The sequence below is a fragment of the Sceloporus undulatus genome, chromosome 4 (genome assembly GCF_019175285.1).
Source record: "Sceloporus undulatus isolate JIND9_A2432 ecotype Alabama chromosome 4, SceUnd_v1.1, whole genome shotgun sequence".
Taxonomy (NCBI): Eukaryota; Metazoa; Chordata; class Lepidosauria; order Squamata; family Phrynosomatidae; genus Sceloporus; species Sceloporus undulatus.
In genome coordinates, this window is record NC_056525.1 from 63164046 (window position 1) to 63181287 (window position 17242).

The 17242-nt window shown below is 40.3% G+C and overlaps 1 protein-coding gene across 1 annotated transcript in view; it reads right to left on the reverse strand.

The window, feature by feature from the left end:
* MDFI (MyoD family inhibitor) overlaps positions 1-17242 on the reverse strand; it is a 78080-nt gene that overhangs the window by 12138 nt on the left and 48700 nt on the right. The window contains exon 2 of the mRNA XM_042461229.1: positions 11061-11285. Coding sequence (XP_042317163.1) covers positions 11061-11285 — 225 coding nt within the window. The remainder of the gene's footprint in view (positions 1-11060; positions 11286-17242) is intronic.

Consider the following 17242-nt stretch of genomic DNA (forward strand, 5'->3'; position numbering starts at 1 on the left):
CCAGAAAAATACTAATTTTACATTTTCAAAATAATAATAATTCCCAAAGCACAAATGATCATGATTATCTTATCCTGATACCAGAATTATCTCTGTGGGTGGGGAGGGAGAGAAGCACTCAAAGCCTTTTCGTTGGAGTCAGATGGTCAATATTTTGGTATTTGAGAACTTAAGAAGAGCTGCACTGGATCAGACAAAAAAACTTCACATACGTCAACATTCTATGTCCTTGGTGGCCAACCAGATGACTATGGAAAGCCTATAAGCAGGACATAAATACAATAGCACACTCCAATATGAGTTCCCCAAGAACTGATAGTGGTTGCATATGGACTTTGATAAAGATGGTAATATGTAGCCACCACCTAACCACTGATAGCCCTATCAATGTACATAATCTGTCTAATCTTCTTTTAAACATGCCCAAGTTAATGATTATCACTATAGTTCAAAAAGCAAATTCCCAGTTTTAAACTATGTCTTGTGTGAAGACGTATTTCCTTTAATCTGTTCTGAATCATGATTCTTTAAAAAAAAAAAAAAGGGGGGGGGGAGGAAGGGATGAAAAAATGATCCATTTTTGGCAGTGGAAACTGATAACCATGCCTACAGTAAAGGAAAAAAGAATGGAAAGACTGATTGTGAGACACTGCTGAGATGAATCTAATCTTGAAAAAGTATCAGACTGAGTGCAGTGACAACTGAAAAGGAATTCAATAAAGAATATAAACCATAATTGCATTAACTATAGAAAGGAATAAACTTTGGGTGTTTTTTTAAAGAAAGAGAAAATTCTTCTTCTCATGCCAACTAATCTGGTTTCCACACAAGATGGAACTTGAAGTAGGGCCTCCTGGCTGTTCTCAACTTCTGAAAAGCTTCCTATGAACTACAGCTATGGTGGGGAACATGCAATCTTCCAGATATTTTGCAACAGCAGTTTCTATCAGACCAAGCCAGCATGGTTAATGGTGAGAGTAGCACTTCAGTAACATCTGGTAGGCCATATATTCTCTATGCTTGGGTTGCAGAAAAATAAGTATTTGCCTCTTGTTACTCAAGAACTGTGCTACATGTTAAGGAAAGAGATGAATAATTGCACCTTCACCGTATTTACACTTCTTTGAGACAGCAGCCACATGATAGGGGTATTCTTTTTTAGGGGGGGGGGGGTTTAAGATGTTTTTGTATTGTATATTTGTTGTATTTTAAACTGTAAGCTGCTTTGATTACTTTACAGCAGAAAAGTGAGATATAAATAAAAGATTTATTTGTTTATTTATTTATTACCCATCTGCAACTTCAGAGGATTGATTTTCATTAGAAAACGTGTATGTATATGTCTCTTGTCTCTGTGAAATTTAGGGATGAAACAGATGGCCCTACCCAGATGTGGACCAGCTTGTGGGTACTCTGGCGGTGTGGTATTTACACGCCATGTACCACTAGAGCAGTGGTTCCCAACCTTCCTAATGTCGCGACCCCTTAATACAGTTCCTCATGTTGTGGTGACCCAAACCCATGAAATTATTTTCATTGCTACTTCGTAACTGTAATTAAATAGGTGTTTTCCAATGGTCTTAGGTGACCCCCATGAAACGGTCATTCGACCTCCAAAGGGGTCCCGACCCACAGGTTGGGAACCACTGCACTAGAGTGTCTTAAACCTGGCTTCTAGCTGCAACAGGGCAAGAAAAGATGGCTTTTTGCAAAATTACTGCAGCCAACAAGACTGCTGAGGGTGGGGACAGAGTCTATAGCACCTGCTTCTATCCCACCAACTTCTTTTTAAAATGTTGAGAGAAGTAAAGGGACCACTGTTGAAATGTGCACCTTGGTTCCAATATTATTGCCATAACCATCACAAGCCTTAAAGAGCCCCTTATTAAGGGCTACTCAGTTGAGTTCATTAAAAAGAGGAGACTGTGCAGTGCCCCATGCACCCCATCACACTTGCCCTGTCATACTTTCTCACAGCCCAGATCCAAGGCTACAATCCTCATCTATTCTACTAGCTATGAATTCCCTTTACATCTGCATACTCCTTGCCAACACAATGACTTCTTGAATTAAACTGTCTACTAAATAATGTACCCTCATTTTGACCCCTCTGCAACCTGGGTATGGAATGATCAGCATTCTGAAATGTGATGACGTTTTCATTTAAATAGCATGCCAATTGCCAGGTTTCTCTGTCTGCCTTTTTTTGACTGCAGTAACCATCCATTAGCATGCGTATGATGATGGGACACAGTGATCACACATGAAAGTCTCTCACTTAATGGAAATGGCAGTATCCAAGTGAACCTATAGCTCCCTATGTGCAAAAGGATGGGAACAGATCATTTCTCTGTACTTTAAACTTTTCTGGGAGGGACAAACCCCTTGCTATAGGCATATCCATCTAGTTTTCAGTTTCAGCTTAAGGCAAAGAATGAATTTCACCAGCTGAGTTCAAATGGAGCCCATGAGAATATGGGTTCACACACTGACATGACCTTAACTGCTGTGGCATGAGTGAACCATTATAATCATCATTATTTCAGGAATGAAATTATAGAGTGGCGAATCCCCTAATCAGATAATTACAGGTGGGAATTCCACTGATGATAAGAATTTTGTTCCTGGCAATTTATTACATTTTTCCCTGGCTCTCCAACACAGTCTTCTTGCACGAGGCAGGCCAATACCCAATATACCATTAGTAGCTTGGACTGCTCCTAAAGGTCTCTCTGATCTGGGGGTGATGGAGGGCAAGTAGCCTGAAGATCTACTGGTAAAATCCACAGAGAACTTCCCCTAGGCAAGACCAGCAAAATGAGCCAAAGTTCCACATATACTCTGTTCATATTTCCGAGGAGGGTTCAGAAAGAAAATTGAAAAATTAACCCAAGGCTTAAAAAAATTATTTAAAGCAGTTGTATGCAACAACAGCAGATTCCATGACCAACTTTCTATCCTTAGGACTCAGTGCATGGACTGCCAAAAATGCCAAACACTCCAACCTATAAGTGGCTAGTTGCCACTATGTCACTGGCTTTGAAAAACAGGTATTTTTAATGTTCAAAAGTGTAGATGAAGTGGGGATTGCAAACTACTCCTAGAGTTAAGAGGTGGGTAGAAGAGAAAAAAGTCTGGTGGAGTCAGAAACTTCTTTTGGAAATATTACTCTGCTGTAGCTAGGCTGGATCTCTAGTGCTTGCAGAAACTGCTACCCAGTAAGTCAGGATCTGGAGCAAACATTGGTATTGCCTACACTATTGAATATGTAGGAATCATGAATACAAATCAGTTACAGATGTATAACTTAGCACCAATTCAGATATGTAATTGTGATCATGAATTCCAGCCATTATTAATTAAAGAGTTAGAGGCAGTACAGACCAGCACTTTATGCTGGCCTGACTGCCTGTTAACGCTGAAATAGGGTGAAGCATGCACATGCTCTGAGCCCTAGTTCCACCACCCTGGCGCCATCTTGGCACATGCCCATACACACGGGGCATGCCTTGACGTTTCTCGGGTGCAGTGCCCAAACAGTGCTATGCAAAGGGGCGTCTTCATGGCACACAAGTGCGCCAATGGCACTCCTTCGGGGGATGCAAAAAGAACCCACTGGGAAGTGAGTTCTTTTTCATCCTTCTGGAGGCCACGGCTTCTGGTTGTCACAGCTTTTTCTGGTTGCCGCGGCTTACATGGGGGATATGTTCTGGACCCCCTCCCACGTAAGGGGAATCCTGCACATGATTATGCCCCATTGCAAACCATGGGGTATCTACACCATGGGCGCGCGCGCGGTTGTTTGCCACACGACTTCAGTGTATGCTTAAAACTGCATATGGTGCACCTGTGTATGGCGTGGATTAACTGTATGACTATCAAATCAATTTGTCACAACAGAAACTCTATACTGTGTACATACATAAGCATATTTCATACATTATTAATACAATTCATCCAGAATTCATGTGCACATGTCCCTTAAGCATGTGGATGTGATTTCCCACAAGCTGTGAGGGTTACTACTCCTGTCCCCTCTTTGCAGTGTTCAAAACCCCTCTGCCAGCTTGCTGCCAGCCCTGGAGCTTCAATGTAAACAGCCAAGATTGGAGAAGCAGATGGCAACCCCCCAACCCCCCCCCCCCCAAAAAAAACTGCTGGAAGCACAATGATTACATCAGTGCTGAGACCTCTGAAGGTCCCTCACAGATCTCAGTGCTGATGTCATTCTTGTGCATCTGGCTATGGGGTGGGTGGGTAGCCAGACCTTTTGTGAACCTGTCTGCTCATGGAATACCTGTATGAGGTGGCTTTACTAAGTGAGGAGGTTGCATTTGAGGTAGCTTTAAAGTAAGTAATGTGGTATGGGGGTAGCTAGCATAAGGTACAGTTGTCATATTAGACTTGGACTGGGGTGAATTCAAATCCCCTGTTAGCCATAAAGCTCTAAGAATTACTTAAAACCTCAGCCTAAAATGGTTTGTTATGAAGATACATATGCCAGCTTGAGATCTCTGGAGGATGGGCAGGGTATTGGTGTTGTTGTTGTTGCTGCTGCTTCTATTACAGTGGGCCCTTTGTATCAGCAGACTGTTGATCCCCAGATTTAACTGCCTCCCTCCAACTGCCATGGCACATATTATTCAATGGTGGTGCATGCATGTGGATGCACTGATACACCTATATACATATTGCAACCATTGGATAATATGCAGCATGACCATCTGCATTTTTTTTCATCTGTAGAGGAACAAAAAACCAAACCACCTTAGATGGGAGAGGCCCCTTCCCCAGAAAAGGGACTCAAGGTGTGTTACAAATTAAATAAATACAATGCAGTTAATACATACAAAATGACAAGATTAAAATGTAATTAAACTAACAATCACATTAATATAATTTAAAACAAATATAAGCCTGCCATTCAATTCAATTAAAATGAAGCAATTTTTGAAGCACCAAGGGCTTTAGAGTTTCTGTTTTACATTCATCCATAACATTAGCTTTTGGGGTACATTTGAATGTTACCCAAGGGAGCAACAAGACAGAGCCACATTTTCTACCAGGGCCTTCCTTACTCAAACTCTAATAGCTGTGCTATTAAGCCCCATTATGATTTCCCCTACATTTTGCTTATCTAATAGAAAAAGTTCTGAAGGAGGCAGGGAATCCTCTGTTGAAGATGGGTTGGAACTTCTCAAAAGGGAAGCAGATATGCTACATAAAGATGAGAAGTTTACTTCAAGCTACCTAGCCATAACAATACTGAGAGCAATGTTTCATGCTTAAATCTTCTTAAATACGGAGATGCCTCATAGATCAATATCAGACTATGGAGGGGTAATCACTTTACTCCCAGAGAAATGACTTAATCCTAGACTATGGAAAAAGAGGACTAAATTTGACTTGCATATACTTTCTACTGACTTTCCTTCTGGCAAATCATACTATACTCTTTGAGGGCTGGCAGAAAACTGTATGTCCATGTATGTGTGTGTGTGTGTTTGTATAAACATACAGCAGAATAGTAGTGATGACAAAACAGCTGGGGGCAAACCTGCTGAAAGCTCCATTTCTACAGAGGGTGCAGCATAACAGCAGAGTGACTCATAGATGCAGAAGATCAACAGGCAAGCTGCCCAGCACCAGATGCTCACACGCAGCCATGTGGTCTCAGTGTGACGATATTTCTAGGACAGCTTTCTCTAGTTACCTTTTGTCCACATATCTGTTCACACAATGGGAAGTTTCATGCAAACTCTTTGTGCTTTTCTTTACCCCAGTGGTGAGATTTCTCAACATGGTACAACTTTTGAGAGGAAAGGAATTATAGTAGGAGTTAGCATTTGTAGGGCTTGACAAGACATTATGGTCTGAGTGTTGGACTATGATTCAGAGGAACCGGGCTTTTAATCACTATTCAGCCATGAAAATCCAGTGGGTGACCTTGGACAAGTCACACTCTTTCAACTTAAGAGTAAGGGAATATAAAGCCTTCTCTGAATAAATCTTGCCAAGAAAACTGTATGATGGGGCACCATAAAACAAAGTTGACTTGAAGCCTCAAAACAACAAGAAGTCTTGACAGGAATACTATACAATGACAGCCAAATGCCTCCTTCTTTTGGGGTTTCTTGTTGGATAAAAATACTTAGAGAGGACATTAGAAGCATGAAAGTAGGAGCAGAATTTTTGAACTACAGCTTTCAGAATCATCACGGAACCATGACTGAGCCTCAGCCACTGGCCATGATAATTAAGGGATTCTAGAAGATGGAGTAGGATGAAGGCTCCATTATGTTTTTCCTGAAGTGCATGCAGAACAATGCAGTATGACACCAGTAAGTGCTGGAGCTCCATGCTATGGAATCCTCGGATTTGTAGTTTTACAAGGTCTTTCACCTTCTTTGACAAAGAGAATTGGTGTCTCACAACACCACAGATCTCAGGATTCTGTAAGATGGAGCCATGACAATTAAAGTGGTTTCAAAATGCATTATTTCTATAGTGTAAATGCCCCCCTAGTCTCTGCCTATATGCTCCTGATTACATCCTCCTAAAGTTTCCAAATATAAAAGGACTGCTTGGTTACTATGTGTATGCTTATGTCTGATGTAAGTACCGTTTGCCTGATTGATGGCTTCTGGTGCTACTTTGTAGCGATACAGGTCTGTGGAGCAGACCAGCACCAGAACAACTTGAATCAGCACAACTTTTAGAATGATTGAATGTAGGCCAGCTTTAATTAAAAAAACAAAAACCAAACAAACCTAGGTGCTTTGATAATACACAAATCTAGATGCCATCCCTAGCTCTGAGGCCTGAAATTACATGCCTCCCCTATTGCTACATGTGATCACCACAGTTTTTGGGACTGTTTGGCCAGTTGCTAATTCTGGATTAACAGTTTTTGTTTCCTGACTAGTTTACATATTGGAGAATGAATCAGAGGCTAGAATAATAGAATAGAGTTGTGAGGGATTTTCAGAGCTAGGTTTTCACTCTCAAAAGATGGCCATCCAATCTGTTTAAAAACCTCCAAGAGAGAGTCCATCACCTCTTGGGGTAGTATGCTCTATTGCTGAATACCAGTAAATTCTTCCTAATGTTTAGGTGGAACCTCTTTTCTTGTAATTCAGATCCAATGTTCTCTGTTTTCTGCATCTTCTACATGATATCCCTTCAGGTATTTAAATATGGCTACCAAATGGCTATCAAATCAGCCCTCAATTTTCTCTTCTCCAAGCTAAACATACCCAGCTGCCTAAGCCATACAACATACCTCTCCTAATTAAGAGAAGAAAAGAGGAGAAAGGAGGAAGTTTATAAATAATATAAATAAAATAAAGATAGGATACTCATTTTATCAAGGTTAACAACAATTGAAAGAAACCCAAAAAGTTTGTGGCAGAGCCTTTTAAAATTCTATATTTGACAACATATATGACAAAAGAGTTGTTTGGTAAAGCGAAAGAGAGAAATAATTAATACAAAACTATTGTAATTTCTTGTTTTGATGTAAAAACAATTTTATGTACCATGTCATTGTTATGAAAGCTTTAGTAAGTTATTCTATTTGGATCAAGAAAAAGAAATGAAATATGTATTATGTTCTAAACTGTAAATGAATTTCAATAAAGATAAATTCACATTGGAAAAAAAATTAAAAAAATTAAAAATTAATTTGAAGCCTTTCAAACTTAAAATTAATCAGAAGGGCATCAGCAACTACTGGCAAACTGAGGCTCTTTTAAATACTGGCATACATTTCTAAGGCGGGGTACAGACCGCCAGAAAGAGGCGCCGGGGAGGCACCTCTCCTTGCTCCGCAGCAGCGCCAAAGCAAACAAACTGTGTGATGCTGCTGTGCAGCAAGAAAGAAGCGCTCGGAAGCGGCTCCTTTTTGCGGCGCACTTGCAATGCCGCAAACCTCCAGAGGCGTCCGGATGGCGTCGCAGCTTCGCAGCGCTGTTTGGATGCTGCGCAGCCGCGATAAAATAGCTGTGCACGCCGTGTAGCAGGCGCTGCTCAGCTGCGACGTCCTCGTCGCGTGCGAGAAGCGAGCGGCATCTGGAAGCACCGCCCCATCTGTAGAGCGCTTCAGTTAACAAATAGCAAAGATATTGTCTCTGCTATATAGAGACAAGTGTTATGTGATGGCACCCAGAGTTTCCTAGAGAAACACCATGATCTGTGAATCACATTTTCACAAATTAGACAGAAACAAACCACTGAGACAGGGATCCTCAGCCAACCCTTGCTTTCAGATGAGCATTATTGTTTGAATAGACAGGTAATCTATGTATCTATTCAAACATCTGTTTGACACATTCATACTTTCTTCAGTTCATTTTTTGCTGAATAACTTTGAATGAAATTACAAAGATAAATGTTTCAGTGTACTGTAACAATATTTCCTTGTCTCATTTCCCCCTCTCCCTGTGTTGTTGTGCCAAAATAGGAAACAGTTGTGAAGGGTAGAGATGATTTTGCATACAATGATTATTATTTCATTTAATGTTCCAGTGTTTGACTTTAACATTGCTAGCACATCCAATGATGTAAGTTGTAATTCATGGATGGACATATCTGGGGGTCAAAATGAATCCCCAGAGCCCACCACAGGCCACACAGCCCCTCAAAAAACCACATTTTCCTACTTTTTTTCAAAACCTAAAATGAGCAGAACTTAATTTATCATTTTGGAAGAAAAGGCTAAAAAAAACCCTCCCTCCATACACAGACAGGTAAGCCACTGCAGTTTGCTTTAGAGGAAGCTGCCAGCTCCTAGACATGCACACCAGTGGCAATTACCCTTTTAAAGCAAAACATTATTTTTTGGATCCTAGGAGCCCCTGGGAGGCTATGAGGTTTGCAAAAATGGATGGATGCCTGTCAGCTACAGCCCTATGTTGCTTACCTTCCTGTAGTCCCAACAACAACTGGGGGGGGGCGGACACTGATTTCCCATTAATGATCTCAATTTTAAAAATCTGAGAGAGGGAGGGAGGGACTAAAACATAATGCATGAGTGGGAGTATCATTCAATTTATGAAATTTTAAATCAATTGAACCTGCATACAGTGACTCCCAACTTTGGCCCTCCAGAGGTTGTCAGGGTACAAATCCCAGAATTGCTGCAGACTATTTGCCATAAATTTGTCAGAGATCCAAGAATCTTTAAGAACTCAAAGTGGGGAACAACTGACAAAAATTGTTCTGAGAAGGAATCTGTACAACATGTGCTGGATGAAAATTATTAAGGAAATCAACAGTCTGATGTAATATTATAAACACATGTTTAGCTCCTTAGGTTTTATTGACTGCACTCCTAAATGAGGTTATACCATCAGGGCACTATCCTTTATAATAGAGGCAAGAGTGATTATTGGTAGATACTAGCAGAACTCAAAAAGTAGTCATGACTAAAAGAGTGGATGACAAAAGCTTGCCAAACAGAAAAATTGTCTATATCTAGGGAAACAATCAGTTTAAGTCAAAGAGATAGTAGAAAGCACTGGAAAAATTGCTAAGAGCTAGAGATCTTTTATTATTGGAAACAAAACACAGTATTCATATTAATGTAATTAATAGCTCTTTGACAATTTAATTACTTCTATTTGATTCCTTTTTTTTTTTTAAAAAGAGGGCACTTATTTGCCTGTAGAATTATAGCTGAATGAAGACCTCCCCCTCTATTTGCTGACATATTCACAAGTGGTGAGATGTTTTGGGGGAGACAATGGGAGTGTGCAATCTCTGCAATTCTTTGCGGGGGTGATGTACAAAAGCTTGATAGGGATGCGAGGAATTATCACTAGTAGAGGCAGACAGTGATGCTTTTTTTCTTTTTTAGTTAATATTGCCAGTGCCATCACATACAGCACTGTTCTACCTAAAGAGCCAAGAAGTAATCATAATTTTCTCTGATTAGAATGTTCCAAGACATTGGATCCATCCCTGGCCATTCCAGGGAATGATGGATAGAAACGTAAATGATGTTGTCAATTTTTTTTACAGCTAATCTTGTTTTTAGCCTTTGTAAGCCATGTTGGGCAGCATGGTGTAGTGGTTTGAGCACTAGACTATGGAAATTATCATATGGGGGAAATAAGTGGTTTGAGGAGGTACACTCACACAATTCTGCCAAATGCTTTCACACTGTATCCATTCATGCAATTGCACACTTGTGTTATGCCCAAGTTTTTGTGTGTCTGTGCAAAACAGGATTTACAATGTAAAAATCTATGGAATTTTTGCACAAACCATTTTTTGTAAAAAGAAAAAGAATGAAGAGAAGAGAAGAGGGGAAGAAATAAATTAATTAACCATTAATTAAGAAGCCAAGCCCTTCCTCCAGTCCATCTGCCTTGGTCCAGGCCTCGGAGGTAGAGAAGAACTGCTGGACCTGATCCCATTCCCCACTACCACTCTCCTCTCCTTTTGTGTCATGTCTTCTTAGATTGTAAGCCCGAGGGCAGGGAACCGTCTAACTAAAAGATTGTATGTACAGTGCTGTGTAAATTTACAGTGCTTTATAAATAAAGGTTAATAATAATAATAATAATAATAATAATAATAACAACAACAACAAAAACAACAACAACAACAACAACAACAATAAAGCCCAATATGAGAATACTGGAGAATTCCAATATGTATTAGAATTTTTGATATCTCACCCAGTAGGGTGAAAGTGTTTGAAATTATACATTATTTCACATGAGAAAAAAAAGTAAACCAAGATTTACATCCCTAATGTGGGTGCGAGTATTTGTCTGGCAGGACCTCCCAAATTTCCAGTGGCAGGAGAACTTGGAAGAAATAATGAAACAAAGATGTTTAAATCAGTTTTAAAAAGCCAAATTGTAACAAGTCACTGTCAATTCCACCACTATGGATTTTCTTCCAGGCTGTCAGCCTCAGTTTTGGAAATGTAAATTTTGTCCATTTATCTCAAGATGAATATTCTCCTTACATTTGGTTTAGCGGTGCATGGAGATGGGCGATTAAGAGGAGGGAGAGAAAGAGACAGAAAAAGTGAGGAGGGCAAAACCTACGTGTCACAGCTTTGGTCACTACTGCAAAGCCATCCTCAGATTTTGTTTTTGAAGAGGACATTCCATTCACCAGGGATCTGTGAGATGCTGAATGTTCTTGAGATGGATCTTCTTCCTTCACACCTGTAGTCTGTTTTTGAGAGCTATGGGGTAGGTTTGAAGAATCTGGAGTTGTTGCTATTGCTGAATTAGACTTGGAGGAACAGGACTCGTTTGTATCTTGACCTGAAAGAGAGGATGAAATCTGACATCAGTACACTTCATTCAAGGAACAGTAAGCTCTAAGTTCATAAAGGAAGAAGCATAATACATGTATTTAAATACTGTATTAATTGTAATCACACTATTCTTTCTCCTTCTGCTTTCTTCACTGACCAGATTTTCATAGCCAAGCACAGAAATGGGAAATACAATGGCACAATAATCCGATACTGAATCTCACAATTTTGAATCTCCATTCTTCCCAGGTGGACAAATGGCTAAAGCATGTTGAAATCATTCATCTTATTCCAAAACTGTTGGCCACAAAGGGGTGGCTTCAAGCCTCCCCACTGAAGACGCCTTGGGACCATGGGAAAAACACACCATGGTCCTGAAGACACCCTCCACTGCCAGCCCAAATAGGAACGGAAAAGATCTGCACCTATTTGGTTTGGCTTTGGGCTGCCTTAGGCAGCCCCAATGTAACCCCCAGGCAGCCTCTGGGCACTTCAGGGGCGTGTATCATAAAAATGCCATGCCCCCAGAGAGGCTTGAAGCCACCCCTGTCTGATCAGCTGGGCAGCTTCCTGGCAGCTTAGGGGCATGTTGTTTAGATGATGCACACCCCAAACTTGGCAGGAAGCCACCATGAAGCCACCCACCCAACCACATAGGGGCCGCTTTGTGGTGCTCTGGCGGCATGGCGTTTCAATGCTGCATGCTGCAGGAGTGCTGTCTGTGGCAACAGAAAAACCAGCATTTTGCCGGCTCAAAAAAGAGCAGCGTTCTGCCAATTCTTTTTGCACTGGCAAACAGCCGGATTGGGGCATGGCGTGCAACTGCTTAGGCCCCAACCCAACATTCAAAGGGGCACCATTAAGCCACCCCTTTAGAGCCATCTGTTTTGGCCCTCACTATAAATTTCAAGTTGTAGTTTAAGACCACAGCTTATTTCACTCCTGGTAACTTGCTTTAGATGTAATGAGAAATTATTGTTAATTAATGAAGGAAATGTTCAACTGCAGTGTGCAGAGAAAAGAAAAGGGAAGGGATATTTTGAGGACAGCATATGCAGGCAAAAGGCATGGACGTGTCTAAGCATAATAGCCCAAATTATGCGTGCCCCCTACTGAGCCAACATGCTGTGATGTACTAAATAGTGAAGTATACTATAAATCTTCCCCCCCCCCCAAGAGGATTACTGAGGGCTGGCCTACACTGGCATGTTCTGACCCCCAAATAGCCCCCAATTCCCTTCGTTACTTCCACATTCTGGGCAACACAGGGTGGCTGTCTACAAACATTGTGCTATACTACTTTAAAAAACCTTCTAATTTTTATTAATTAAATGTATTATTTATGTAGTATAAATTATATGATGCATAATTCATAATATACCCCCCTTTTTGCTCCCTCTCTCCCCTCCCACAAAGAGACACAGTGAAACTATACATTCCATACAAATTAACAGTTATTCTCGGAGATATGAAAATATCATTAATTAATTTTTTTAACTTCACACTTCGTTTTTTCTTCTACTTTCTTAATCACTATTTCCCATTTATCTTTCCATGATTCTTTATTGCTTTGTCCAATAGATTTAAGCCTTTTTTGCCTAAGGAAATCAAATAATACCTATTCTTTTATATATTTAAACAAATGAGATTTGTTCCAATTAGATTCCTTTTTCTATCCAAAGTGCATGGGCAGCTTTAAAAGTTTGTTTTGTTACATATATTTGATTTCTATCCAAATCCAATCCCCCTAAATTAAAAATATTTTTCTGCTTAATTGTATTTCTGTCCCTATTATTATATTTATCTGCTCCTTAACTTCTATCCAAAATTCTTGAACAAATAGGCATTCCCACCACATATGTATATAAATGCCTTTCATTCCACATACATGCCAACATTTTGATTGAAAATTTATAATTTATAAATGCTAACTGATGTAGTGTCCTATACCAGCTTACAATCATTTTCATTTGTTGTTCTTTTACATTTGTATTTTTAATTTTAACAGTTTCTTGTAGCCAATTTTTTCCTCTTTAACTATCAATAAACCATTTTTCCAATTCACTGTCAGTTCCTCTACAATTCTGCATACATGTCCCACTGTGCTTTTCAGCGCCACTGCTGGTGCAGATCACTCCCTCGGCTGTAACAAATGAGGCACTTAGTATCGATCATATGGCTGGGTGCCTTGTTGTGACCTCAGAGGGAGCAATTCATGCCAGCGGTGGCAGCAAGGGCAGCAAAGCGGGATGCTGTATAAACAGCCATCTCGCATCAATCTGGAAAATCCAGAGAAAGAGGTAAATTTCTTTAAAATGGTAGAGACAGGAATGGCCTGAATTTGATGTAAACTGGGCTCATGTCATGAAGACAGTCTGCAGTTCAACTGGGGCTTTGGGACTGTGTTGCAGAAACAGGTCACGATGAGGGTGGGGGAAAACTGGTCTGAGATAGTAATGAAACAAACAAACAACCTTCATTTATATACCGCTTCATACCGGCTAAGCAGTGTCTAAGCAGTTTACTACTGTAGGCTAATGGATCTAGAAACTGGGGTCCAAAACACACTGCAGATACAATCCAGTTTGAGACCACTTTAACTACCCTGGCTCACTGCTAGGGAATCCTGGGAATTTTAGTTTATTGGGACACGAGAGCTCTCTGACAGAGAAAGCTACATGTCTCACAAAACTACAGTTCCCAGACTTCCCTACCATTGAACCAGGGCAGTTAAAGTGGTCTCAAACCACTTTATTTCTGCAGTGTGTTTTTGACCTGAGTCTTGTGTGGTGGGGTCTATTTATTATCATAGAGAAGAGAAGATTGAGATGATATAATGGCCTCTTCAAATACCTGTAAGTTTTTTGAGCAAGTTTTTTTTTAAGCTGCTCTAGATGACAAGACCTAAACCAATGGATTGAAATGGCAGATCCTAACCAAACACTAAGATGTTAACTGTGGCTCTAGCAACCTGCCCTTTGGAGCCCAGAGTTATGCACAGGGTTTCAAGCCCACACTGGTATGCTCTGGTCACATGGCTAGCAAATTCTATGAGAGACTAGCCTGCCATGCCCTGTTGGAAAAATATTGCCATTGGTAGGGAAGCTTCCAAGGTGCTTGGTTGTCTACTGCAGCAGTGAACTATGTGCAAAGAGAGGTATAATATCTTGACCAAAGACTGGTTGCAACTTTAGTGACTTGAAATGGGACGTGTTTGCTAGGGAGTAATAATAAGGCATAAAATGAAATCTTGGATTCAGTGAAATCAGAAGCCAAAATCCCATTAAGATTCTAAGAGAGCAAACAGACAAATCCTTCTAAGCAGCCACAGCTTCACCCATAGACCTGTTCATCTTCCCACCTCCTCTCTGAGCCCCTTCCTGCTTCCATTCAGTACTCAGAATAGCAACAATTTACACATACGATGAACAGCTGGAGCACAGCAGCTTCAGAGGGGTGGGACCACACTTTATATAAAGTAAATTACACCTTGGGTGAAGAGAGTGAGGCCAAACACCCATAATTACACTGACGGTAACAACAAGGCCTACTCGCGCAGTCAGGCAGGGGGGCTGAGGGCAGGAAGCAAGAGGTCTTGGACCCATCATTAAACTGAATATAACAAGAGGTCCTACATACAAGCAGACAGGGAGGAAAGGAGGTAGACCGTGCACACATAATTATAGCAGATGTAACCAGGAGCCCAGTGTGAAGAGTACTGACTGGATCCACAAGCTATTACAGTTAATAAGGGACTTTTTATATTCTTTTAGAAGGATCTGCATCAACCAAAAGGCACATAGATTTGGAGTGAGTGTCATATGTAATAGGTAACAATCATACATAATAGGTCATATGTAATAGATCATACATAATAGCATCTTGTTGTTTTTAAAATTATATTTATTAATATTATTTCATTAAAATATCATATAAATTCCATCCAAGCACTTTCATTTGTCAGTTTCTTATGTACAGATTTCACTTTAAACTCTCAGTTCCCTTGTTCTGTCTGTAACATATTCTAAATGATTATTATGAACCTTATCCTTCAATAACATAATTGGTCTTAAACTCTGATATGATAGCCCTGTTTAAATATTTGAAAGGATGTCATATTGAGGAGGGAGCAAGCTTGTTTTCTGCTGCTCCAGAGAACAGGACCCGGAACAATGGATGCAAGCTACAGGAAAAGAGATTCCACATGAACATTAGGAGGAACTTCCTGACAGTAAGGGCTGTTCGACGGTGGAACAAACTCCCTCGGAGTGTAGTGGAGTCTCCTTCCTTGGAGGTCTTTAAGCAGAGGCTAGATGGCCACCTGTCGGGAATGCTTTGATTTGGATTTCCTGCATGGCAGGGGGTTGGACTGGATGGCCTGTGTGGTCTCTTCCAACTCTATGATTCTATTATTCTTTACTTGTCTTTACCTATGAAAAATAGTATCTAATGAATGTTCCCCTCTGTTTTCTCTTACCTTTAAAAGTTAGCCTATCTTTTTATTTCCTTATGGGGAAAAAAACCCTAAGTAAATTGTTAAAACATTTTAAACACCTTTATCATGTTCTGTTTCCTGATGTCCTTTCTTTTTCCAGAATTATCTACTCTTTTTATGATACAGTCTAATTTCTTAATAGTTCTTTCTTTATTCCCCATGTTTTCACCCCAATAATCTATTATGGGGTACCATTCCTTTTCAAATTTCATCACTGACTTATTTTTAATAATATATGAGAGTCTATCCATCTGTCTACATTCATTTATTTTTTGTAACCGGTTATCTATCAATGGTATATTTTTATTTTTCCAATTTTTGGCTATTATTAATCTTACTGCTGTTATTATATATAGTAGCACCCTCCAGTATTTAGAATCATAGAATAATAGAGTTGGAAGAGACCGCAAGGGCCATCCAGTCCAACCCCCTGCCATGCAGGAAATCCAAATCAAAGCATCCCCGACAGATGGCCATCCAGCCTCTGTTTAAAGACTCCAAGGAGGAAGATTCCACTACACTCCAAGGAAGTGTGTTCCACTGTTGGACAGCCCTTACTGTCAGAAAGTTCTTCCTAATGTTGAGGTGGAATCTCTTTTCCTGGAGCTTGCATCCATTGCTCTGGGTCCTAGTCTCTGGAGCAGCAGAAAACAAGCTTGCTCCTTCCTCAATATGACACCCCTTCAAGTATTTAAACAGGGCTATCATATCACCTCTTAACCTTCTCTTCTCCAGGATGAACATCCCCAGCTCCCTAAGTCGTTCCTCATAGGGCTTGGTTTTATTGCCAGTTTCATATATAATTATTATGGATTATTCACTATTTACTTTAAAATGTTACAGTTATCCTGGCTTCATCAGCTTCATTTCATTCAGGTGGCTCAGAAGCAAACTTGGTCTGACATTTTAGTTGCTCCCCATTATCCCAATGGGTACTGTATATATATATATATATAACATGCCTCTGGCTAACACTTCAGGCACCTGATGAAATGGACTGCAGTGTAATTTATACTAAAGCAGATCAGTTTGTTGTTTCTGTTGTTGTTGTTTTTTTGCAACAAACTGACACGGCTACCCTTTTCAAATTATACTGTTACCCAAACACAAAATTAAAACTACAATTTTAAGTAATATTCCATTTCTGACTTAGATTTTGGATTCTGATTTGGAGAAAAACTGTGTCTACCACTAACTATGGCCGTTACAAATGGGCCTATAGTACAGACTGGGTCCGTATTAGGGTTAGAAAGGGGTGTCCCTTCTGGACACCCCTAACCCTAATACGGACCGAGTCCATACAAAATGGCGGCGCCCATTCCACACGGGGGCCGCCATCTTTACGTAGAGGACGCACTGTGTCCGCACGATGCATAGCACATATGACGCTGCGAGTGTGCCATTGGCACCTTTCGGCGTCATATCCACGCCGAGGAAAGAAGCACAATTTTGGGGCTTCTTTTTGCTCC